The 27042-nt window shown below is 44.6% G+C and overlaps 1 protein-coding gene across 1 annotated transcript in view; it reads left to right on the top strand.

Annotated features, from left to right (window-relative positions):
• The window catches only part of CENATAC (centrosomal AT-AC splicing factor), a 119789-nt gene that overhangs the window by 46803 nt on the left and 45944 nt on the right, over positions 1-27042 (top strand). The window contains exons 2-6 of the mRNA XM_078682214.1: positions 11051-11217; positions 12459-12557; positions 12874-12940; positions 13029-13091; positions 14807-14871. Coding sequence (XP_078538340.1) covers positions 11051-11217; positions 12459-12557; positions 12874-12940; positions 13029-13091; positions 14807-14871 — 461 coding nt within the window. The remainder of the gene's footprint in view (positions 1-11050; positions 11218-12458; positions 12558-12873; positions 12941-13028; positions 13092-14806; positions 14872-27042) is intronic.

Raw genomic sequence — 27042 nt, 5'->3', positions numbered from 1 at the left:
CAAGTTTAGACCCTTTTAACCTGAATAGCCGACATGTTTCATTGCCCTGAAAGTTTTCGGCAATTTCATCAGGGCACGGGGAAACATCTCCACCTCAATAGTATGCTGGACCAGGTAGCTGCCAGGTGGACGCCTATCAGTAACTCATAGAGAGGGACTAGCCCTCACACACCCTTATGCAGCAAAAACGCCTGCACCGCCGGGACCGGGTGTTAGTGTTTCACTGCGAAACATGAACGCCCGGTCCCGGCTCGACAGGGAGCAGCGGAGGGGTCAGGGCTGTGTTGGACCTAGACCTAGCGCCTGTGGGTGGCACACACCATGCCCTGAGCAACCCCTGCACTGTGGTGGACCCACATCACCAAGGACACTGCACAAGACTGGTAGGGGACTCCACTAACTGGCTTGAGTTGCTGATATCGGCCATTGGTGGCAGCGGGCACCAGAGGCACGGGGGTCGGTTTGGGCCCAGGCCCAGGTCCGTAATTACTCGCTGGGGCTTTGGGGAACGTGAAATCTGGTCGCCACTGTTAGATCAGAGGAGGCAACTGGGTGGTACTGCCTTTCCTTGCCCCCTGTTAGTGTGCTTTTGGGTGTATGGGGGATTTTCCACAGTGCCGCGCGGACAAAGATTCCCGGCTAGCATACACCTGACTGAAAGAGAGGGTCCGGCTGTCCACTCTGCACTGCAATGCATGTCATACGTAGTGCCTGGGTGTCTGGCGCAACAATGGGCCTCCTGCACACAGGGGCAGCGTCAACACGTAGCCGCTCCTCCGTGTCAGTGGACAGAGCTGCTGAGCGTTGCTGGCCACCAGGGCAGGTGACAGCAGACATCCTGGACTCCAAACTAGACACTGTACATGCGGCTGTGGAGAAAAGAGGTACCTCCCTCAAACAAATGCACACTTTCTTTGAGGGCCGCATTGACAGATTCACAATCGACTTCACTCTGGAGCGCGCAGATCATCGCAAGCTGACTGACAATCTACATGACATTGAGCAAGAACTAGCCGAAGTCCACCCTATTACACTGCCCGCAGCGTTGGACGTACAGCAGCTAATAGCACTTGTGAAGTCACTAAAAAGAAGAGCAGAGGACGCAGAGGGTCACTCCTGGTGGAACAACTTGTGGGTGGTTGGTCGGCTTGAGGGAGCAGAAGGAGCTGATGCAGTGGCATATACTGGGACATGGTTGGGTGACTTACTGCTAGCAGGTGCATTCTCCCCATTCTTTGTTGTGAAGCGGGCCCACCGAGTGCTGGTGAGCCGTCGGCCACCGGGGACAGGTCCTAGACCCTTTCTCTTCCGCCTCCTACAGGGATCGTGACACTGTCCTGAAGGAGGTACTTAACCTGGGGGAGGTGAAAGTGGATAACACCACAGTACTTTTCTTCCTAGACTATGCCCCTGCGGTGCAGAGGGGAGCGTTTTTGGTGGTTAAGCGATGCAGCTCAGAGACAGGCATCAAATACTCCCTCCTCTTCCCAACAAGGCTGCAAGTGGTCTCCGATGGTAACACGCGATTCTGTGACACCACTGAACAGGTCTGGACCTGGCTGGAATCTACTGGTCTGTGGACAGGGAGTGAAGGGTCTGTGCAACAAGCTGTTATTCGAGGAGCCAGCTGTAGTAGGAGGGTAAGAGGAGCAGGCGTCCCCCACCACAACTACAAGCTACCCCCAATCTGGGTCAGGTTATGCAAAAAAGGCGGAAGGCACTACATACAGCGGCGATGCGCGATTGCACTCAGAGACAGGATCCTGACACTTCCCCTGAACGCTCCCACAGCGACGAAGGCTCCATTGTGATGTGCCCATCTGGTGCAGAGTACGTGCACCAGATGTGACTCCTCAGAGGGCAGATGTCCTAATTTAAGGTTGATTGGTTATGAGTCTGTCCTTCTTCCGTGGTTCCAGATGGCTCTGGAGAGTCTCTGGCATTCTGCGGTTCCCGGTCTCCAGCTTTCTGTTACTGATGTTCCAGTCGACTGAGGTCAGCACTTAGACAGGATCAGGTTCATTCGTTACTCATAGGTAATGGAGCAGTTGTTCAGGTGAGTGATGCATGACAGGGGTGGGGTGGTGGTCTCCTTGGTGCTCCTAGCTACAATGGCAGGGGGTCCATGGCATTGTTGACCTTGCTAAGGAGGAATTGTGGGAGTGGTTCTATTATCCAAGGGCCTCAGCGGCACTTTTACACTTTTGGAATGTCACTATTTTAATGTTCCAGTGGTGCAATGTGCCACAGCATATTTACAAGGCCATGTAAAGCCACTTTATGTGGCTTTTCAAGGCCTTGTAAATATGTACCTCTCTCACGCATATAACTGTGTGAAGGGGGCGTTCCATTGGGGTTGCTGTGGGCATCCCCACCCAAACCCCATAGAACCTGAAGCATTCCCAGATTTACAAGAAACTGTAAACCTGGAAATGTGCAAGAATCTAGCACTACACCAAGGGTGGCATTCGGGAGGTGAAACGAGGATAAATATTTTAATTTCTCCTCTTCTTTCCTTTTTTTCTATGTGTGCAGCCTTCTACAGCACACATAGAAAGAGGACATCACCTGGATTGATTGATTTTGTGCAGGAAGGTGTCCCTTCCTGCACAACATAAATCAGCTCTGCAACGCAGGCACCCTTGCACCATGGCACAAGGGGGCCTGCATTGGCGCATGGCAGCCATTGTGCGCCAACATGCACAAACGTAAGGGAAAAAGACAGGAATGTGCCCTATCTTATTGATAGGGTGCATTCCTGACCATTTGTTTAGTCGCAGGGCAGCGCAGCAAGATTCCTTGCAGCACTGCCCTGCTTCACCAAACCTCTTAAATGAAGCCTCAAGTGTGTTTGCGCCATTTTTAAGACAAGCTAATTTCTGACATTAAAAAACTGCCTCTAATCAGACCCCCCAGGATATAGCGGCATGGATTAGAAAATTTAGCAGCACAAAAATGGAAATTTAGCGGCACAAATATGGAAATTTAGCGGCAATTTTGCGGCATTTTATTTGGCCATTTTTCCTACAACAAACACAGATATCTTCGTTTTTTTAGTTATTTAACAACATGAAGCTATGTATGTATACTAATGTAAGCATTCCTCCATAGAAACACTCTTGATTGTGGGTTTAAGTAATTCCCTTTTCCTACAGCTTGAGGCCCGCATAAGGCTCGAGTTCCCCCTTCTACATGGGCATGCCATCAATATTTATATATAGGTACCCACCCTCACGTGCCCGCGCTCGTCAAACCGGGCGCCTTGGAGTACAGTACTCGAGGTGCTACAAAGCAAAAATACTTTATGGCCGCGACACGTCGCACATCTTTACAGGCGCACGGATGGGCTTGGGTGTCATAACTTTCCTTCCGGTCCGTTTCCGATGAAATTCGGAGTTTTCCGTGTTTTGGCTTGCCTGGAAACATGGAGCCACGTTTGCATCATATTTCAAAGACAGAACAAAATATAAGTAGGTAGCTTTCCAAATTAAAACACCAGGTGATCGTATTCTTTGATTGTAGAAAATGTTGGGGGAGAGGATGTGGCATAACGGCAAGAGCTGCCCATGTTGGAACAGGCGAACCAGGTTCGAGTCTCGGCGTCTGCTCAACATCCTGTGATTCAGGGCACATAACTTAATCTCTCCATCCCTACCCAATTTTTTTTTTTAACGAAACTGGTGATCACTGATAGCGTTCTACTTCTAATATCTTCGGTCGTGGTCGCGAAATATTAAAAAAACAGCAAAAGAAGAGGGAAAAGACGATGGGGGAGAGATACTGAGTTATTAAATGATAGAAAGAGACACTAAAAGGGTAGAGCATGATCGAGTGACTGTCAGCGGATGATAGCGAAAAGAGATTGGAAGTCGTATTGAGAAAAGCTGCGATCATTTGGAAAGAAGAATAAGATGCAGAGGGAGGGGGTCCGGCGTGCTCAGCACTCTCCTCCCTCACTGCACACACAGAGGCACGAACAATCCCACCACACCTCCCAAAATAGCCCTTCTCAAAATAAGGAAAACAAGCATTGGCATAGCCAATAGGTCTCGCTTTTGGGACCTTATAAGTATTTAGTTATGCAGCAGAATATCCTTGGTGCAACAACACCAACTGTTGCATGGCTAAACGCTTATAAGGTCCCAAATGCGAGACCTATTGGCTATGCCAATGCTTGTTTAAGTGTGGAATTCTATAGGAGGGCAGCAGAGGCGCATGGCTTGGGATCGCGCTAGCATGCATCACAGCCCACAAACCTTGGACACATTAGGGGCAGCGGAATGTACAACATGCAGAAAGTATGCGCATCGTCACGTTACAGAAACCCGATGATTTGGTTAAAACCTGGCCACAATGGTATCAAATACTGCAGAAAAAAAGAGGGCCGAAAGGGAAATGTGTGGAAGGAGAGCTGTTTTCTTGTTTGAGAACAAGTCTGTTAGAGAACGACAGCATTTAAGAGTCAATTGCTTCACTTAACGCTGGAGTTTTGTTATTAAAGCAAATTAAAGGGAGTGCACTAAATAATAGGTTCCTAGTCGGGAAAGATGGGTCGGAAACAACGATGGGAGCACACTGTGGGAAAGGTGGGTCTAATGAAGCAAAGGTGACCCAAACAAGATGGACTTGTCAAGGGATTTAAGGACAGTGAAGAAAAAGAACGCAAGGCCTTCTGCGACAGAAAATGAAGTCAGAGTGGGGCGGGGGAGAGGAGGCGGGGAGAGCTCTTTGAAATGTGAAGCTCTCGGCGAGGGGGGAGGAGAAGTGTTTTGAAGCACGCACGGCCTCGCGGCCGTGAAAGAAGTGTGAACAACAAATGGCTTAGCAACGGACAGAGCTGCTGTCGATCTGACGGGCACACATCCCAGATTCAGCCTGCAAGAAGCAGTCGCAATATTTCAAGTCTAGACGCCTTACACAATTGGCGCCCTGAGCAGCATTTCCTTTTCATGCCCTGGCACAATCAATCTTAAATTATTTCTCGCGTCACTCATGAGTACTACTTCTAATGCTAAACACTGACCAATGAAATAACGTGGCAAAAACAGCAGCCTAGACAGTGTCATGGACCCCAGGGCAAGTAAGTAAATGCAGAAATCTCCCCCACTCGATGTCTACAGTTATATTAAGTACACGAATTATCAGAGTTCCATGGGCCCCGGTGCCATTGCACCTGCTGCACCAATGTAAGAAACGCCCCATGGTAAAAGAACACAAAAAACAAGTAATCAATGACTACCGACTTTGCGAAGCCACTGCAAAAAGTAAAATAAATATACTTTTCTCAGAACAATTACTATAGAATGCATAGAAGCGCTGCCATTATATCAATATTAATAGAACATCGTTGCTACACGTTTGTGTTTTTTAAGTGTGGAATTCTGTAGGAGGGCAGCAGAGGCGCATGGCTTGGGATCGCGCTAGCATGCATCACAGCCCACAAACCTCGGACACATTAGGGGCAGCGGAATGTACAACATGCAGAAAGTATGCGCATCATCATGTTACAGAAATGCAGAAACCCGATGATTTGGTTAAAACCTGGCCACAATGGTATCAAATACTGCAGAAAAAAAGAGGGCCGAAAGGGAAACGTGTGGAAAGAGAGCTGTTTTCTTGTTTGAGAACAAGTCTGTTAGAGAACAACCGCATTTAAGAGTCAATTGCTTCACTTAACGCGGGAGTTTGTTATTAAAGCAAATTAAAGGGAGTGCACTAAATAACAGGTTCCTAGTCGAGAAAGATGGGTCGGAAACAACGATGGGAGCACACTGCGGGAAAGGTGGGTCTAATGAAGCAAAGGTGACCCAAACAAGATGGACTTGTCAAGGGATTTAAGGACAGTGAAGAACAAGAGAGGGCACGTGATAGCGTGAGAGAGAATTAGGGAAACAAGAGCGGCCGGGAAACTGAAAGTACGGCCGGCCATCCATGAATAATTAGGGGAGGAGAAGCCGCAGAGCACACGCTGGGAGAAGCCCTTTGATGTGGTGGCGGCCGTGAAAAAATGCAATTAGGAGGGAGGGAGGGAGGCTGATGCGCGTGCTTGTTTGGTCACGTGATTCACGTGAACTCGAAGAAAACCGCACCAAAAAACCCTTGGTTTGACGAGTATTTTGAGCACTTGAATTCTCTCCATTTTCCATTCCTTCGGAATGGAAAAGGCGAGACCTAAAAAAAATTTGCCAAGGACCTCACCTCACCTGAGCACCTTCACTGTATCCCTACTCACTACTGCAATAACCAGTGGTATTCCTCCTGGTGGAGGTAAGCGAACTACAAAAAGGGAGCCCAATGATGATGCTTACACGTTTCTAGATTTTGGCGGAGAACCAAGATATACCGCCACACAACCTTACTAAACATGATTGAGGGCTTCGCATCACAAAGTTGCTAGCCCTGGTTACTCAGGTCGAGTGATTCATTCTCCATTTGATTTTTGAATGTATAAGACCCAGCCAGGATAGGTACAAGGAAGCCCATCGTCGAAGGTCGTGTTTCAGTTTTAGAAGAAGTGGGGGGTATTTGGTTTTAAAAAGAGCAGAGAGATTGGGTGTAAGTTTAATGCCTCGATAAGTAATCTTCCTTTTCGCCTAGCGGAAGGAGGTGTCCTCCGCAACCCGGTCCACTTTGGAGGGCAGTAAGTTCAAATTAAGCAGCCACGATTTAGTATCATTAATACAAAAGCCTAATGCCATTTCAAAGGCTGTAGCTCTGTCCGTAGAGCTCTCCATGTATTTGTGCGGTCTGTAATGGTCACCAGAACATCATCAGCAAAGAGAGATATTTTATGTTCCTCTCCGCCAAAATGGATACACGGATAGTGGATAATCTAATCTTCGCTGCAAATGACTCAATACTAAGAGCAAACAGTAGTGGTGAGAGTGGGCATCCCTGTCTAGTTCCCCATTCCAAGCGAAGGACATCCGAGCTCACTCCATTAACCAGCACTCGAGCACTAGGCCTTTTGTAGTTAGCCCTCACCATCTCCACAGATGGGTCACAGAAGCCAAACTTCCTTAAGGTGCGGAGTAAAAAGGACCAATCCACCCGGTCGAAGGCCTTTTCTGCATCTAGCGTCAAAAGGGCTGCCGGTATTGATTTTTTTTATTGGCTTTTTCAGCCAGGTGGATCACCCTCCGTAGATTATCGTGTGTGTGCCTTCCTGTTATGAAACCTGATTGGTCTGGGTGAATGAGGTCCAGAAGCAGGCTATCCAGCCTCTAGGCTATTATCTTCGTATATAATTTAACATCTAGGTTGAGGAGCGCAATCAGTCGATATGAGTTGCATTTTTGAGGCTCTTTCCCTGGTTTTGGAATGACCGAGATTATAGCCTCGTTCATAGAAGGGAACACCCATACCCCCTCTGCCATGAAGTTGAATAGAGTTACAAGATGCAAGATTATCTCTGTGCTAAAGGTCTTATAAAACTGGGCTGTCAATCCGTCCGGTCCCTGGGATTCCTTAAGTTTGAGCCCTGTTAGAGCTGTGCAAATTTCTTCTGTAGTTATGGGGCTTCCCAATTGTTCATTCTGAGGTTGGAAGATTACCCTTTCTAAGGAATCTAGTTGAGTTTTCTTGGCCGGAGTCTACTCAGTGTAAAGCTGGCTATAAAGATGGCCGAACACCTGGGCTTTTCAGAATGTGAGACTACTCTCTTTCTCTCCCGTGTTAGACAGGACGTCTCCTATGTATTCTTTTCTCGCTTTACTCTGTTGTCTGGCCAGGTGAGACACTACTTTGTTCCCTTGTTCATATGAAGTGCTTTTGAGTCTCAGGAGAGGGAGTTCTGCCCTAATATTTTAAATAGCATAACATTTCCCCCAAAGTGTAATCACTTTCCTTTGTATTGCTAGTGTTGGGGTTGTTTTGTGTTTCTCTGCCTCTCTCCGTTCTTTCTCTAGCTCTAATCTCTTTCGTTCTTTGTTTGAGGGTCACACTCTTAGCAATACAGTGTCCCCTAAGTACCGCCTTAAACGCATCCCAGTTGTCTTGTTGGGCGTTCAGTTCAAAGAAATCTGCAGTGGTGTTTCGTAATTTGTCTCGCTTCAGCCTATTTCGAATCAAGGACTCTGGGAAGTACCATCTGTGGTGTCTCGTTGGGGGCCATATCCCACTTCATTGTAATAGTAGTTGAGGTATGGTCTGATATCGTGATTGAGTGAATTGAGGCAGAGGTCATCTCACCCATTAGTGCTTAGTTAACGAAAATATAGTCAAGGCGGGGAATATGTGTGGTGGGTGCGTGAGAAGAAAGTATAGTCTCTCTTGGTGGGGTGTATGGTGCACCATGTGTCTACAAGGGCCAGATCTTTAAATTCCTGTTTCAGTGTTCTCAGAAAGCTACCAGTGTTGGCCCTATGGGGGTGCGTGCATTCCTCGTTCTGGTCCCAAGTGATATTAAAGTCGCCCATTATCACTCTATCGTCTTCCACGAATCCACCCAGTGATAACACAGTGTTCATAAATTGTCCCCGGTTACAATTGGGGGCATATACAGAGGCAAAAGTGCAAATTCTATCATGGTTCATCCTTTAACCATCCAACCTTCCCTATCTTCCTTGAATCCCTCTGGTTGAAACATCAACGATGAGTGGAACAGTAGGGCAACCCCGTTATGTTTTGATGGTGCTGATGATTTATAGATAATCGGGTAGGCTCTATGGTGCAATCTGTGATCTTCAGAGCGCTTCATGTGTGTCTCCTGTAAAGCTACTAGGTCATGCCTTTGGTCTAGTAGGTATTTCCATAGGTTCTCTGGGTGTCTGTGTCCCCCCCACCTCCCTACTCTCTCTAGACTTGTGAAAAATCGACCTTCAACCCTGTGTTGCTGTGGCGGTTGACAGCGTGTTGGTTTCCATGTACCCTCTATGTTAGAAAAAAGGGAAGAAAAAAAATACAAAAACAACCCCAGAAATTGTTTGAACATGTGAACAATACCTATGTGAAGCGGACTTTTCCGAAGAGAAGAGTATTTACTGGGGCGGACAGGTCAGAATCCGCCAGTGTAAGGTGAAAAAAGCTTACAATATTATTTCTACTATAAGAACTTCTAGTAATACAACCCCGACGGTCAAAGCGGCATGTATCCCAGTCCGCTGCATTGCCGTGAACAGCTCCAAATTGTCCTTGAGTCTCCCCTCGAGATAGGCTTTTTATGTCTCAAGGAGACCACGACCGATCCAGTCTCTTCAATGTTGCCTCCATATCAGTTCAGCGGAGGTATCCACCCTCTGCGTCAAGTATTTTAGCGTTTGTGTTGTTGTCGTAGACGCTTCCTCTCCTCCATCCGCTTGAGCCTCTGGTACTGGTAAATTCAGGATGTTTGCCGTCTCCTTGAGGATACTTGCGTGGTAGGGTTTGTCCTGTAATGTGTCCTGTATCTGTGATAGGGCGGAACTGTTGGCGGCAAGCTAGGCAATATGTCTTTTTGTTGCTTCCTGAATTTGGTGGTCCCACTCTATGTATTCTGTATATTTTCACTTGTGGTCTGGCAGAACCCAACATCTCCAAGAATAAACCCAGTACAAATGGCTCCAGGTCTGGTCCCTCGGCGCCTTCTTCCAGGTTGCAAATGCAAATATTCTCCCTTCGAGATCTGTTTTCTAGATCCTCACAGTTTAAAAGAATTGCCTGAAGGTGCGTTTGGGAATGTTTCACCATGTGTAGGCACTGTTCTAGGTCTTGTGCTTTAGTCTCACGGTCCATAGTGCGAGTGCCCACTGAGCCTACGTCTTGTTGGCGAGAGGTAAGTTTGCTTTGGAGGTCCGCGTGTAACTTCTCCGGGAAGGTGTTCATATCAGACTTCAAGTCTTCCAGTTGTTCCTGTTAAACTCCCTTAGAGATGTCAGGAGGTCCTCTCTGGTAAGCACCATCTTGTCTGTACTTTCCCATGAGGCTCCTCCCCTCGTGTCTGATAGTGTCAAATAATTAGAGACTCTGTTGGCCTGGTTTTTCTTCAGAGGCATAAAGTCAGGAGGTGTCTATATCAGATTATTGAAGTGAAAGAGGGTGATACCTTGCCCCTTTTCTGGTCCGCAATCTCCATGGAGAAAGCTATCTGGTAGGCGGAGAACTGTATTCTAGGTGCTACCTTCCCTCCTATAAACAGAAATAAGATGTTGCCCCTGTATATATGTTATTGTGTAGTGTCCTCGATGGTTATGGCTATGGGTGTAACAGGGTCGTGATGGAGCTGTCCCTGAATAATGCAGGTGGAAAGTATGCCTCACCTTCTCCCTGGAGTAGCGGTGAGCCCCTTATATCGTTAGTTACAGTGTTTTGGGTCTGTTTGATTGATCCTGCCTTCATTACGGCAAAGCGGCAGACGCGGCAGCGCTCTAGGGTTACAAAGCTGGCGCCTCTCAGCAGCGGGTAGAGAGGCAGGCCAGCTCCTGATTTGCGTCTCTGTCCCAAGGGTCCGCCATCTTGAGGCCGGCAACCAAGTTCGCCCGTTTCTCCACTTTGCCTGCTTTTGTGATTGTCGTCCTGGTGACCTGGTGAGTAGCCTCTACTTTCCACCTTGAGAGGCACTCACCAGTGTAGTGTTCGGGTCCACAGGACTCCTCCGCTCTGCTCTACGCAGTTGGCTATGGTCTTAGTAAGGTGCCTCCCTCTGCTCTCTCCGGTCTGATTCGAATTTGCCTGCCGGTCCGTTTCCCAGTACTCACTTGTTCTCTCCTCTCCTTTCCCCTCAATGTTTTTTGCGGTGTCGGCGAGTCAGGGGCCGTAGCAATTCCGACAGCCAGCTCCCTGGGTTTCTTGAGTCTCATTCGATTCAGGCTACGCTTCTGCCTTGATGCCTCAACCAGTCGCATCCCCCCCCTCCTAACGTCCGGATCCTCTAGTCTTTCTTGGTTCCGTTGTGCAGTAACGTAACAACCGCTGTGAAGATCTAGCATGAGGCTTGCTAGAAGTCTATTAAGAGCTCCGTTTGTCACTCTTATAGTGGAGCCCTTGTGTTTCACGTCCACTCGGTGGGCCACCCCACACCCCCCTTCCGCCCAGTTTCACATTTTTAGCTAAATCTATTTCTGTTGTTTTTCAGGTAGAGGCTGCACGAAAAATGGTTAAAGGTGCTCATGTCCTAAAGTATGATGCCACTGAGCACGAGAAGAAAGTCTGGTGTTACTGTTGTCAGCTTGAGGTGAAAAAGCACATGAGCAATGGAAACATGACTGTGATTCATGGGTCCCTGCTGGAGCATCTGGCAAGGTAAGGGTTGGTCAAGAAAACTTCACTGTTCATAAGGCATTGCTCGATCATCTGCTTAGGTCGGGGTTGGTAAAGCGATAATGAACATAACTCATGGCGCACTGCTTGAACACCATGTGAGAAATGGGCTGATAAAAGGGACTAGTGATACGATTCATGGAATGCTGGTGGGGCACCCGACAGGTTACAGGATGCTAATAAGACAATGAGCATGTACCATGGGGTGCTGCTAGAATGCTTGACCAGGAAATGGCTGCTGCACTTCAGGGCTTTGTCGAGGGAGTTACGAGGGCAATTCAGTAGGTATATTTAATATGATGTACAGAGAGGTAGGAAACCACTGAACCACTAAGGGCTGACATCAGAATCTGGATTGTACAGTAGATGGTGAAATACCAGACCAGTAATCAGTTTGCATCATGTGTAATACAAAGGTGCTAGAGCAATACCTGGACAAGTAAAAGCTGGCATTAGCGTCTGTAATACACACCAGGTATGGGGAGGCATCAGGAGTAATGTACGACAGGCTTGACAACTGGCATAATCATGCCTAATGGTGATCAGCAGAGTTGCCTATAATCTAGCCTGAGTCAGCGGGAGCCTCTGGTACAGATAGTTTATTTTTGCCTGGAAGCTGTTGTAATGACAGATGAAGGAGCTCAGTATCCAGTTTCTAGCGTCATAGCCTGATCGGTGAGGGGTGAAAACACGCAGTGAGAAGTCAAAAAGCACTTACTGCCTCTGATTTGAGTAAATGCCAAACAAGTGTCACCTTCTAGATCTTTGACACTAGCAACACGGCCTGCCCCATTTTCACATGACCAGCAGTGTGATAGAAAGTGCCAAGTTCTCAGGTGCTGATTCTAATACTGTGCTTGCTTTGCGATATGAAAGAAAACCACAACCAGTAGCACCACAAACTTCTAACAGTCTGTGTGAGGGAAGCTTGCAGTACGTCTGTTATCTTGTTTGAAGTACAGCTTGGGAACAGCCTGAAAGCTTGCACTGCTGCTTACATAGTGTAAATGCTGTGTGCCTAGTGGAAGATTGAACTGGTGACACCTCTTCTATACCTATTCTCTGTGCGAGGATAGGTTGCATTGTTGCTGCTGCTCACGTTCTTCCTATTGTGTGAGTGTTTTGTTGCTGCCTGTTCTGCACATATTCGATATGTCTTACATACAGTTTTGCTGTACAAGGGATTTACTTAGTCACTGCTTTTTTTCCCTACATTTTTGTAGCCTGGAGCACAAGAAGGCAACCAACAGCTTTTGGTGGGAAAACAAGGCAGATGCTAAACTGAAGTCCCACTTTCTGCTTCCACCTGAAGACTATGAGAAGTGAGGAGGTTTCCATAAGTGAATACTTATATGGGGCAGGAGTAAATCTTCGGGTCCGTGATGGTGACAGCAGGAATTCCCAAGGGCAGTGGTAAAGGTGGTAGATAAACCAAAGCACAGCAATATAGACCCTGATAAACCCCATTTGTGGCATAAGCCAAGTGGCAGGTAACAATATACAGCGTTAGAAGCCTTCAGAAAACACTCTGCTGTACGGGGAGGGGAAGGGGCTATATCCAATTGATATAGGTGTATGCATAGAAAGTGCATGCCTTGTGTAGCACCATTCTGATTGGTCTACTGTGACATTTTGCAGGTTCAAGTTGTCGGTACTCAAGGCCTTGGAGAGTTATGAGGAAACCGAGGACGAGCTGACCAAGGAGGTGAGGAAATGCCCAGATTCATGTGTCCCTGAACTATCGATGTCCCACATCTCCCAGCCCTTACGTATTTTGCTATGTCTTTCCACAGATAGCATCCCAGATCCGTGAGATGGAGAGCAGTCGCCAATCATTGATTCAACTCCTCCTGGAGGTTTGTTTCCCTAGGATGCACCCAAGCAGTATCCATGGCCACGGTTTCAATTTCTTGTTGGGCTATTAATCTCTTTTTTTCTTGCTTCCCGTTGTCTCTGAACAGTGGCAAGTGCTTCCCACACAGTCTTAGTATTTGACGGAAGATCACACCCATCGGTTACACACCCTAACTGCCTCTGATATGTCACCTATCCGTTACTTCTAAAACTAACGCCACTCTATTTTCAGCACCCAATGCTTGACTGACTTTCAATATCTCTAACACTTCAGCACTCTCTGCCTACCTCCAATCCCTTCCTACCTCTTATTTGTCACTAAACCTTCCCTCCCTTTCCAGACCACCCTGTAAATGCCTTTGTCCCCTAAGAGCAGGGATATGGTGGTGACACTATATCCACTATTCAAAGTTTCCATTTCAGTTTGTAATGCGTTTTACCCAGATTTGTTTCTGATATTCTCAGATTAATATGAGCACCATTCCATTTCTGGATCTCGCTTTAAGAGTCTCCTCACTCTACGAGATGCAGCCAACATTTTAGCTTGCAGAACTACTGCAATAGAAAATGTTTCTGTAGAGGTACAAGGAGTATAACGCCAAACTCTGCATTAGTGACCGCTTGCCTTCCCTGTGCAGGCCGGAGTGTATTCTTCTCTCATTCTTGTTTGCTCTTCTAGACTTCCATATATCATCATGGTCTGAGTGAAGCACTACCTTTTCCACTCTCTCCAAGTAGATTTTTTTTTAACTCAATTCTGCCATCCACCCCTCCTCTGGCACATCCCAGCGCAGTACCCTCTTTCCATCTCTCACCACAAACTCCCAGAATCTGGTGAGCCCCTCACACTACGGGCTGATAGGAGCACGACCTTACTGTCCATCAGGGACTCTTAAAAATAACACCTTCCTTTTATCCTCCCTACCTAAAAACATCCCCTTCACCAGAGCCACAGAACTTTCCTCTCCCATCAACTCAACGGAAAACTCGCTTTCACTCCATTCTCACTAAGAGAGCACCAAAACACAGTAATCATGCATCCCCCAGAGTGAGCTCTCCAGAACACTGCCTTCCTTTCCCTCCCACCAGTTTTCTCAGAACACTCATTTATGCTCCTCCCACCTTTAGCTCACCGGTACACTGTACCCTGGTCAACATACCCCATGCAGACCAGAATACTACCTTCGTTCCGGTCCCAGCACAGCCTTACCTGAACACTGTTTTCCTGCACCTCTCATCATGTGCTCACCAGAGCACTACTTTCCTTCCCAACAAACCTTCAGCTCACGAGCACACTGCCCTCTGAAACCTTCTATTACGTATGTGTGTTCCTCTCAGCAGAGGCTCAGTGTATCGCTGAATTGTTTCTGCCTCTCCTCCAAGGTTTGTCAGGAAATGCATTTTCACCCCCTTTCCTTTCATTTGTCCTTAAGCCCCTCCATAAGCTCAAGGAAATATTCAGGGTGATATAATGGCTTGGATTCCGTTAGAGAGCACTGGATTCTGCAGATTTGGAGAAATCAAGCACAACAAATAATACAGTGGTATCAGAACATTTTGGGGAGTGGGAAGGCAGCTAAAAGAGACAAAAATGACACGTCACCAAGCACAGAGCAGGCCATTTGAAGTCATAGTAGCAAAATGAGGATTGGGCAATTGTGAATGTTGTTTTTATTGAAAGCCAGAAAACTGTTAATTTTTCCTGAATCAAACTCAGCCTCAGCCAGAAACAGACCCCTGTGAAGACCTGTCTGCGTCTTGCTCCTCGGCTGACAAGCACAGGTAAGGAATGCCACATCCACCCATTCTTTTCATTGTCTTTATCTGTCTTTTGTCAACGGAAACTTGATTTACTGTTAAAGGTTCTAAGAAAGGGTCCTTCTAATCCTGACAGCCTCCTATAACCATCTTCATAGTCCTCTATCTCACTATAAGGTCTGGTGATTAAACTAACTTCAATATACTGTCTCTAGACTGTATGTAATTTGCCTTCCTATTTTCAAGATGTCAGTTTAAAAATTGGGAACACTACTATATATCCTTCAGAATTAAGCACCATTTCTAAGTGTTGTTATGTAGAATTGTATATCTGTACTCTTCATCCGAAAGCAGGTCTGTAGCCTCTAGAAGTAGATGTAAAACCAAACACAGTACTTGACGCTGCATGTAGAACTATGCATAGTTATCCAAGTGTGGCTCCAAAAGTGGACACAGTCCTCCTGTTGAGGCTTGGCAGTTAATGTGTAATCTTATTTTATCATCCAGTGTCAACATTTAGCATTGTATTTAGCACATATGTGAAATCCCTCACTGTGTCTGGAACGGCAACTTTCTGGTTTGCTTTGGACTGCAGATGATATTGAACTTATGAAACAGACAGAAAAGTAGTCAGTTGTGTATGCACAGGACAGAGAACCTAACTTGTGTCATGGATCTGAATCAGAAGGGCAAAGCAGAGACAGTTTTGGGCAAAGGGGCTGGGAACAGGAAAGGGTCACAAAGCAGGTGATCTGAATAGAGCACATCCCATAAAACAGCATTGTAAATGCAGTAAACATAAAGTAGATTGCTATAACACGGTTAACTGTCCTAATCTGAAGAGTAATTAAATGAAAATACATAACCTAAACACTTCAGTGGCATAGTGCAAAGCAGCACACTGAACAGAGATTGATTGATTGATTGTGGGTTTCTAAAGCGCTAGAATCGACTCCCGAAGGAGTATCTCTGCGCTGTAGACCGCTGGGGAACCCGTCCTGGCTTTCCCTGTGAGATGGTCCCTACTGGGTATCTCCAAGGTGAAACCAGGCATGCCCGGTGTATGTTGGGGGCCCTTGTGGAGATGAGGCAAGCTAATGCCCAGAGTTGCCGAGTGTGATCCCTAGTTAGAGTAGGCACCGAGGCAAGAATTATCGAGTCCGTTGACGCTGGTCCAAGACCCTGCCGCGTCGGGAATTGAACCCTGGTCCCGGGCCGTCCTCTGCTCCCGGGTCTGCCGCCTCTAACCAGTGAGCCACACCACTCCATGCATCAGCGCCCAAGTCTAGTATTTAACCCAGAAACTTGAAAGCTGGTCACAGTGAAAAGTCACGTATTGGAGCAAAGCTGACCAAAACCAAAAGATAACATCTAAACCTATCTACTGTATAAGATTGAATCTTCAAGTGAGAATGGCAGAGAGGGTAAAAGACAAGACTTGTATTGCCACTTAGGTATCTGGGAAGCTAGACGAAATGTGGTATTAGTCTCAAGTTGTTTTGGAACAGTCAAACACTTTTGGGTAGTATACTACATTTGGTTCACTGGCGCGTATTCTCAGGGTGAGCTGATTAGCTGCTACAGCTGGCTCTTACTTCAGGTCATCTTAGTCATCCAGCAGAAGCCTTTAGAGACTGTGCCAGGAGCCTGTTGGTTCCCATTATTGTGGTGCAAGGGTGATATGGGAAAAGGTTTTAATAAAATACCCACTAAGGTCATACAATAGGACAATGGCTCACCTGTTTAATGACTTTTAACACCAGGTTTGCTTCCCTGTACTGCTTCTGGGTAACTGATGCGGCAAGAAGAGTGTGTATTCCAGACACCGACATAACATGAACAACCATTGGCATAGCCAATAGGTCTCTCCTTTGGGACCTTATAAGTATTTAGTTATGCAGCACAATATCCTTACTGCAACAACATCAACTGTTGCATGGCTAAACACTTATAAGGTCCCAAAGGCGAGACCTATTGGGGTATGCCAATGCTTGTTTCGGAAGCTAGGGAGTAGATGAAAAGCACCTTAACTCCAAAGGGAGTTTGTTCCGCAGTGAAGGTCCCAAAAATGAAATGGACATTTCCCTCACCCCCCAACCTCCCCCTTCAGGTCCGTGGAATCCTACGGATTTGTGAAATATTAATATGCTGTTTATAGATTAAAGCGATACAAAAGGGGATGATGGACGGAGCGTTTGAGCAAATCAAACACTCACCCCCAGTCAACTGATCTGGGTTTAATCCATCACCATTCTTTAGGTCACTCAGCCACCCCAGTTCAGACATGGCCATATGCAAATCAGTCTGCCCCTGTGCCTCATGGGAACAGTCCAGCCCGAACTGCCAAGCCATGTCTTCCCTGGACCGGAAACAAGCATCCTGGGACCGGTTTCGGATTCATAATCCTCATCAACCAGGCTATCTTGAATCCAGTGAGCAAGGGACTCACGTCTGAGCATACCCTGGCCATGTCTGATCTGGGGTGGCAGAGTGGGCTAAAGAACGGTGATGGATTAAACCCAGATCTGTTGACTGGGTGTGAGTGTTTGATTGGTTCAGATGCTCCGTCCACGACCACCCCCTTTTGTACCACTTTGTTCGCCATAAGTTGGCAGGGTATGCTCAGACGTGAGTCCCTTGCTCACTTTGCCACTGGGTTCAAGCAAGCTGGGCTGAAGACGGCTGAAATGCCAGAAACCGGTCCTCGGAAGCTTGTTTCCGGTCCAGGGAAGGCATGGCTTGGCAGTTCGGGCTGGACTGTTCCCATGAGGCACAGGGTCAGACTGATTTGCATATGGCCATGTCTGAACTGGGGTGGCAGAGTGGGCTAAAGAACGGTGATGGATTAAACCCAGATCTGTTGACTGGGTGTGAGTGTTTGATTGGTTCAGATGCTCCGTCCATCACCACCCCCTTTTGTACCAGTTTATAGATTAAAAGCACCATAACTCCAAAGAAGTTTGTTGCACAGTGAAGGTCTCAAAAATTAAATGGACCTTACCCCCACCCCCCAACCAGCCGCTTCAGGTCCGTGGAACCCTAAGAATTTGTAAAAGATTAATATGCTGCAAACTTTCTCGGGGAAGGCAAGATGAAGTAAAATATGTCAAATGTAAACTGGAACTACGCGGCTGGCATGATTACCTCAATGTTTTTTGTAACTATTTACACGATTCGTGTGTTTTTGCCTGCAAGGTTAAAGACGCCATTACAAGGCCGATAGGAAGGAACCCGTTTCAATGTCTATTTTAATTATAGTCACGCCTGAGAGCAGCATGGACGGGGTCCTCTTGGTTTTGGTTTGTATATTTATTCAACCAGAAGCCTCCTCGTGTTTTCCCAGGGGCCACCGCCAGTACAATGCCACTCACCAGCCAGCGGGCAGGAAACCCGTAGAAACAACGTTTCATCCTTGATTGAAAGTGGAATCTATAAATGTATTACAGTGACACCAAAGAGAACGAGGGTGGCAGCAGGTGCTACATACATCCTGCTGCTTCTTGTCACAAACCCAAGCAAATTGGGCAATAAACAGAAATTTCTTATGAGGAAAAGTAAAATACGCCTCTTCGAAAATGCACGAAGGAAACTTGTAGTCTTGCAATGGTAGCAGGCTACACTCGTGTTTACCATGCGTGAGTGTGCGAACACCCCTTTGTTTTGGTGAAACGTGTTAATGCTCCGTTCTCAGCCTCGCAGTACCGATGGGAGCAGGAGGCCTCCATGGCCACGACTCGGGCTGGCTCCAGTCAGCCCCCGGCTATGAAGCTGCCCCCGCACAGTGCACAGTGGCTCCTCCCGCCTCCCCCTGCAGCCGCGGGCTCCTTGATTTGCCTCCTGGTTGTGAAGCCGAATATTTACATGTTAGTTAAAAGGGCAGGACTGGCGCGGTGCAGGCGGGGGCCTGCGAGCAGAAGTCTCTCGCTGACAGCCCGCTGCTGCCAGGCCCCGGGACACACTCCCCGCACACGCTGCCTGGCCTCCTTCCCGGCTCCTCTTTCCACCAGGCCCCCTGCTTAAATTCAAAACTGCCAGTGAGAAGACGGATGGACCCACCCCGCTAGGAAAGGGGTCGCTCGTCAAATACACACTGCCTCTTGTTTTTGTTTGTTGTCTAATGTGGTTACTTCATTGGCAGGAGATTAAAAAAACTCTTTTCAAGCTGCTGTTGGGACGGAGGGCTCTGGAGTAAGAATGTAAACAAGTACGTAGACTTTTCTCTTTTTCTGCCGTCCCACTTGGACGGCCTCGGCCTGCTTTCCTTCTGAAGTAAAAGGTTTCTTATCTTTATGGGACCATGTGTTTGGCCCCATAAAGATAGGAAACCTTTTACTTCAGAAGTAAAGCAGGCCAGGCCGTCCAAGTGGGACGGCAGAAAAAGAGAAAAGTCTACGTCGGCAAAAGCTCTTTCCCAATGGCTGGCCGCCGTCCGATGGGAAAGAGGGGCGGAGCTTAAAGCTGATACTCAAAGCCCCTCTAAATCATAAAATCTCGCCAGCGAGACTGCGCATGCGCAGCCTACGCAGGTGAGACCTAAAAACGTAAAGTAAAACCTATGTAATGCTAATTAGAAAAAAGTGCAGCAAATGATCAAGGGATAGAAAACATGTTATTCTTGATTGATCACCACTCTATAGTGTGAGTGTAAACTGGTACTAATATTTAATTGTGTATTCTTATAAAGCACACTGTACATGAAGCAGTGGAGAGGAATATTTGCCTCACATTACTTGGAATCAGAACAAACTTACAGTCGCACCTACAACCAGTAGTTAATACTGAAACAGTGAATATAGGAGAACTTAGGGGTGAGGAGAAGCTAAGACATTGTTGTGTGTGACCAACGTTCTAAAGAGATGGGGAGACGGGCAGAAGCGTGATAGCGAAAGACAAGTACGGAAGGCAAAAAATACTAACTAGCCAAAGTGTATGCTCAAAGCACTATTAGATGCAGAGTAGAGTAGGGTGTTCTAGGCAAAAAGAGGGGAGAATACATAAAATAAAGAATTGGGATTTATGAAGAGGCTAAGTGAGATTGAACTGAGAATAATGCAAGGCGGATCAGAAAGTTACTAGACGGGATGAAATAGCTAAGAACAGCAGTTGTGAAGAAGAAATGGGTAAGAGTGAAGTATGGTATGTTAGAAAGGAACTCGGTAGAGTGAAAGATTAACATGATAGGGGGCGAGTAGGATGGAGAAAGCAAAGCAAGATGAGCCTTTGAGTGAGTTATTTAGGTGTAGGTCAAACAGAAAAGTTTGTCTTTAGCTTTTAAGAAAGGTCGATTAGTAAGTAGCCTGCTTGTCTGGTTTTGGAAGGAAGGAAGTTGTGAATTGTTGTTGCAGCAGCAAGCACGCTGGAGTGGGCGCTTTTTTGGGGAGGGTTATAATTTCTTGAACTCAAGACTGATGGTTTGGGCTTCTTACGCTTTTGTTTCCTCTTGGTCTGTTTATGGTTGATGGCTGCATTTTAAGTGTTTACCTTTAAATGTCTTGTAGGTAATACAGGCAATTTTGATTTTATTCTTGCTGCATGGGAAAGCCAATGTAAATCTTTATGGACCCGGGTGATATTGAGTTTTCTCTTGTGTTGTTCCTTAAAAAAATTCTAGCTATCGATTGGGTCACTGCTTTGAGGCTTAACTCAACAAAGGAAACGCCATTTAGGATCGACTTAACATAATCCATTTTGGATAAAACTAGAGCTTGAAAGCCCTTCTGAAATACTTGGGTTGAAAAATGGGATTTTTTTTTTTTTTTTGTAAAATATAAAAATGGGATTTGTTTTTTATAGTGAACAACATGGCTTGGACTTTAGGGGCAGTTTGTTCAAAATGATAGGTGAAGGAGAGATTGGAGTTAAGCCATATATTCATTAATGTTACCTGGACCGCACAAGAAAAGTCTTCATATATCCATTCAGAGAGCATGCTTTGTTCTTTTTTGAATCATGTTGTTTAGGAAGTATTCCATGTTTTAGGGTTTCATTTGAATGACATCCAGATTTGAATTTTTTATAAAGATGTCTTCATGATACATTAATGTGAATGCATCTTAAACTAGTAGCCTAAGAGATCATTGTGCATTATGAAAAGGGGCAGTATGATAACTCACTCCTGTAACAGTAGAAACTGAATGCAGACAGTTAACCCAGAGCACAGTACAAAGGTTACATTTAAATAAGTTTATGTTGGATATCCTTGCTTGTTCTGTGTAGCACAGACGGGCCTATATCAGGTAATGCGGTCTCTCCGTTGCTCTGATGTAGAACTTAGCAGGCACATGTCAGCCATCACTTCTTAAACATTTGATGCATCACCTTTAGGAGATGATTCTAGCTCAAATCACATTTCAAGAAAGGATTGAGAAAATGTCTCTGCATGTGAGGAAATTGGCCATGGGGAGCGTCTTAGTCTTACAAGCTAGTTGGCAATGTTTTGTGGGAGTGTTTTTCTATGAGTGAAATCAAATCTTTGTACAGTCTGGTGTGTCATCAACAAGAGGGCAAAGCAGGAGCTGTGTTACCCATACTTAGTCATTGAAAACACCCAAACCTTAGAGCTGCTGGACCATTTTACTCTGCTGTGTTGGAAAACCTATAGCAGGATTTTCAGTTAACTTTAAAAGTTGCCATGTGGTCTGGGTTTGGTGATTAGAGTTCATCCAGTGCCCTATGTTCTCTTCATAGGTGCCATTTCATAAAGAGTTCAATGGTTGGACTATGTTACCTTTTGACTGTCCTAACTCCTCAAACTTCACCGTACTAGTGTGCCATCTATAAATAATACATTCTTACTCAGTAGTGTTCCATATAGGTATTCCAAACAAGTTTTTAACTTTATTTATGGTTTTACTGTTGCATGATGGGAGCTACCCTGACCACTTGAGCCTGTGGAAGTACGGGTATACCAACTTACCATTTAGAGAAGGGAAAACAAATAGTTTCTCTTCCACAAAAGTCCTGTGGATGTAACCAAAGTGAGTTTGCATTAGGAACATACCATTACCTGCCAGTCAAATGGGTATTTAAATTGGGTCTCTTCACCCTTTCTTCTAAGAGGGGGCACGCAAGAAATCTGAACTAGCCTTTACAAGGCTGTATTTGAAGCTGGGTTAAAGCAGAGTAAATGCAAAAAATATTACAGCAGATATCAAATGAAATGATGTGAATATAACTGAAGAAAGGGTAAATAATGTAAGAGCAGACAGTATGTTACAATTTATGATTTCACTTCTTACTGAGTCCTGGCTGAAAACATTCAAAATGAGGGGACTGCCATTGTGAGGGGTGCATTATATTTATACCATTAGTAAATATTGGAGGCAGACAACTTAAAGCCCACAATGCTTGAAGCTCTGTTTATGATAATCCAATTTGGTCTTAGTCAGTAGCCTTGATAAATAAATAATAGTTCCCTGTAAGTCTAATATGTTTCTCTCGCAGAGAGAGATGAAATCAGTTTTTTTAAGCGTTATTCTTAGAACTATCTAGACAAATTGTCACCTTGATCATTGATTAAAAGTGAGAAGGCGACCGTGAGGATTCTCCTGCAATATATTACATATTATTTAACTAGGACCATGTTAAAGCATTTGACTATATATGAGTATTTGAAGTAAAAGCACCTTCTTGTAACTTAATACTTACTACACATATTGTCATATGATAATATGCATACATGCAGGCAAAAAAATCAAAAGTTGCAAATAAGAAACATATAAGGCCATGGACCGTAGGAAAATAATCCAGAGTGCACACTACAGTGGACACCTGAACAAATAATGCAAAATGTATGACACTCATATAACAATAGTGGACATTCATATTAAATATATGAATATATATTGAAGCTGTTTATATATGGTTGCACTTTGATAGATGATCAAGTAAGGCAAATGCCATACGCCTAATTCAATATGAATGCAAAGCATGGCATTGAACAAAATAGCATCTATGTGCCCTCCTTAAAGTAAAATCTGTGAAGTAGTCAGGCTGGCAAAATCCAAATCAGTAGGCTTGAATGTAGGCTCAATTTATGATGGTAAAAACACATGATTAATACCATGAACCCCGAAATGGAAGTCTACATGGCCCACCAAAGAATGTCGCCTGTGCGAACAAGGAGAAGTCGTTATTACATCTTTTATGCATTTGCCCCTTGCTATTAGAACTTCGAAAAATAGTCCTCCGTGAGATTTTTAGGAAATATCAATTTAGGTCGTGCAGAGCTGCAGTGATACAATGCCTTGGTGGACTGTCAATACAGTTGTCATGTCGAGCCATCACCGTTTGGAAAATGGCAGCCAAAGAACTGGACAAAAGAACATAATAGTCCACACGGAAAAGATATATGACTGTCTGGTCACTCCCTTCCTGCACTGGCATTAAATATAGCTCTTTTCATATTGAACTGCGATGAAGTTCTTACAATTTGTATAGATTACAATATTATTGTTTTTTATAGTTTTTTGCGACCAAAGCTTATGATAGGATAATGTTTTTATTTGCTCGCATTTTATTGATTTTTATCTTTGATACCTATTATGTAATATGTGTTTTTTCCATGCTTTTATGATTTTTAACGAAATCAAATAAAAGTAATACTTCATACTTCACATGATTAATACCATGAAAAGTGCTTTTGATAGAATTGGAAATAGTGTGGATAAGGCAATAGAAAAAACATGATTGAAAATTGGCGTTGAAGGACCTTCTGATGAGTATATTAACCTACTTTCCAGCAGGTCCTTCAACAACAGTTTTACGTTTTGGAGGTGTAGGTAAACAAGTTGATTGTGCCACAGGGGAAGCGTACGTTTTTGAATACGCCTGATGTTGATAATATAAGATACAAAGCAAAATCAGTTGTTGGCACTTGAGGGAACAATAACCGTGATCAGAAGACAGCAGTTGTGATGCTGGGTAACTGCAGTGCTCCACAAAGAGAGTGATGAATATCAGTTGGTTGAATATCTCCCACCGATCCATGCCGAACACAAATTGATGTTCCAGACAAATGTTGAGCACAGCTGTGTGATAGCAGGCTTGGCACTGAAACATTGGCCGTGCTGCTGGTTTAAAAACATTGAAAACTCAAAGTTTAGTATTCATGCAGAATGGAAATCAAATCCACACCAAATAGAAAAACAATGGCAGTGCTACTCAGTAGAAGTAGGAAAGAGCAAGCTCATAACCTGAGAATAATGATGAGAATGGTAGCACTTGCAAAAACAAGAACCGGTAGTGAATGAGTGAACGCTTATAAAAAAAAAAAAAGCACCAAATGCAGTTTTTGCAGGCAGTAACGATTCCGGTGCCTTTTTTTCTTAAAGACCTCGCAAATCTATGTATTATTGGAGGTGAAACCGCACCAAATCACCAAAATGAATCTGTTCTTGTGTGTTTTAGGGTATTGCATACCTCTCTCTCTCTCAATGGAGGATATAGTGCAACATTTTACAATGTTTTTAAACAGTAAAGCATAACCATAGCACAATCCACAAAATAAACAATTCTTTCTGAAAACATAGCATTGCCTATGAGCGCATTGTCTGAGGAAATGACCAAGGGGGATGCCCAGGCAAACAAGGCCAGGCTTCACAAAGTCACAAGGACCATGTATCGTAATTCATATTATAAAGGATCGCCTGAAATATTTGTACATGAAGATGTGCCGATTAGAAGTACCAAATCAATGTGATACAGTCCGCATGATCATTGTGTAAATGGTTACAGACCTGAATCTATGGTTAGTGGGAGCCATATGAATAGTGACGTTGTTTGCTTATAGGCCCACGGTCTTCGAGAGTACTGTGTATCAGTGTAATCAGAAATTGGCGCCCTCCACCATTTGCAATCTGGTCAATGTGTATAATTTATCTTTAGGAGCTGATGGGGTCTGTAGGTCCTTAAAGTAATCCATGGCCAAGCATATTATTTGCTGAATAATTTCATTAAGGAAATTAATGTCTGTGTATACAGGCATGCATGAAACAATATGTCAGACCATTGGAGTTGCCTTGATTGTGTTTGTTTTTCACTATGCACTGGAATGGTAGCATCCCATTATGTATAACTCTGGTCTAAAAATGACCTGAGGATATGGAGATAATAAGTAGCTGCATGATGTGTAACCAAAACTGTTGGAAATCATTCAGAATCCTAAAAATAGAATAATAAACAGATGGATCAGATCTACGGTCCATGTCAAAAATGTATGAATTTCTTTTCAAGGCCTTCTGGCTGTCAGCAAAGGCAGTCCAATAGTGCATGCACTTAGTGAAGTTATAAAGTTCATATTGCCCAGTTGATTGAATGTAGTGGTAACCATAATGGTGGAAACAGTTCAATTGTGTTGAAATAAGGATCTTTGTTGTTGAATGAAGCATATGTGTTGAGATTACCCTAGAACTGTTTGACTGCATTGATGTCCCACCGACTTGCAAAAAGACTTCCTGGGACAACAGCACCCATTGAGGTGCGCAGGACAATAGTTATTTAAACCATTTCCATGCGTTCCAAAATCCGATAAGGAACCTTATCCCAAAAAATGTCACTGGATAGCCAATGATCAATGATGTTAGAACATGGTAGCTACTTGCCACATGGCAAGAGGATGTGTGACTGCATCTCTTGTAGTCAAAGAAGAATATAAATTCCCTTTGGTTGAACAATTATTTTATTTGGATACCAATCATCTCAAATATACCTCAAACCATTCATATCAATCGTACATAAAACTCATATGCCTATATTTGCAATGCCACAAGACAACCTATATTTCATTAAAATATTTTAGAACCATTCAAAATTGTTCATTATACAGAATTCATAAATCGTCATATTATAAAAAACAAATATCATTATACAATTTCATATAATGTCACATATATAAATCCTACAAATAGTAAAACACTATATCCACATATTAAAAACAATTAAAAATATAAAGTTTAAAAGAAAGACAAAACAAAGAAGAGAGAGACAGACTGACCGCAAATACAGCAGTACACTTATTAGTGGTTTGTGGACTAATCCAAGTAAAAAAAACTCAAATGCCAGACATGTATGCAGTCCAAGTGTTTTTATCACAATGACTGGCCGGTACACTGGATTGAGTTTATCCCAAGTGTCAACACGTTTTGGTGGTGTTTGCAGAGTAATGGCGACATGTATCAATACAAATATAATGTGCCTCTCTTAGAATCTTCAAACAAATGCCCAAGCAACTGTGGCAGATATCCTAAAGGCGTAAATAGTCCTTGTGGGGAAATTTGTCCACCGTTTACTAGAGGGATACCATCATTCCAATTTAAAAAAATCCCGTTGTGAATGTTCTATTCAGTTGTACCCAAGGATTCCAGGTCAATCTGTTTACACTGTCCCTCCTTGTGAGTGGAAATTCCAGGATCTCAAACCGCTGGACCAACAATCTCCCAAAAGCATTTAGAGCCTATAGTGTTTTCCAGTCCTTCGCCGTCCATGCATCCGATCTGCTAGTGTAGTAGATGTGTGCATCTCTTGTAGGGCAAGCAATGGAGAGCTATTCAGGGATCTAGTACCCCAAGCATCATCTTCAAAATAATAATCAGTATTGTAGCCCAGAAAATGAACAATTAGCTTGCTGCAAAGTCCCAAACATAGGACAAGGCTAGATGAATATAACTGTCACTGCCCCAGCAATGGGGAATTATCCGTCTGCAACATATATTTTCAGACATTGAACTGTGTAAAACAGAAGACAGAAATACAACCATCACTTCCTCAATATCAAGTTTCTGTGATGACATTTTAGCTTTTTGTTATGGTTTGAATGATAATGCAGGTTTAGTAGTTCTTGGTACAGCTCAGGATTCATGGTAGGGAAAGCTGGAGACTCGGCTGCTACTCCAACAGGAGAAGCAATCTAAAGGTTTGCTAATCTCTTCTAGAGGTAGCTCAAGAATAGAGAGATGGCGTACTAGATAATCTGAAGTTACTTTGGCTTCGATGGAGGGCCGATGAACAGATTTGGTGCATGATGCTGCTTGAATGAACACCTTTCTGTTTTTCTTGGCACCAAGCAATGGTGGAAGGATAACAGTGGAAATGTTGTCTATAGTATGAACTGGAACAAGTGGTCCGAGTATTGGTTCAACTGAACTGTTTCCAGGAATCTTTTCTTCTGCAAATTCTCCAGATAATGGAAGCCATCCT

This window comes from Lissotriton helveticus, chromosome 3_1, assembly GCF_964261635.1.
Source record: "Lissotriton helveticus chromosome 3_1, aLisHel1.1, whole genome shotgun sequence".
Taxonomy (NCBI): Eukaryota; Metazoa; Chordata; class Amphibia; order Caudata; family Salamandridae; genus Lissotriton; species Lissotriton helveticus.
The sequence above is the reverse complement of the archived record's forward strand: the minus strand, read 5'-3'. Positions and strand labels throughout refer to the sequence as shown.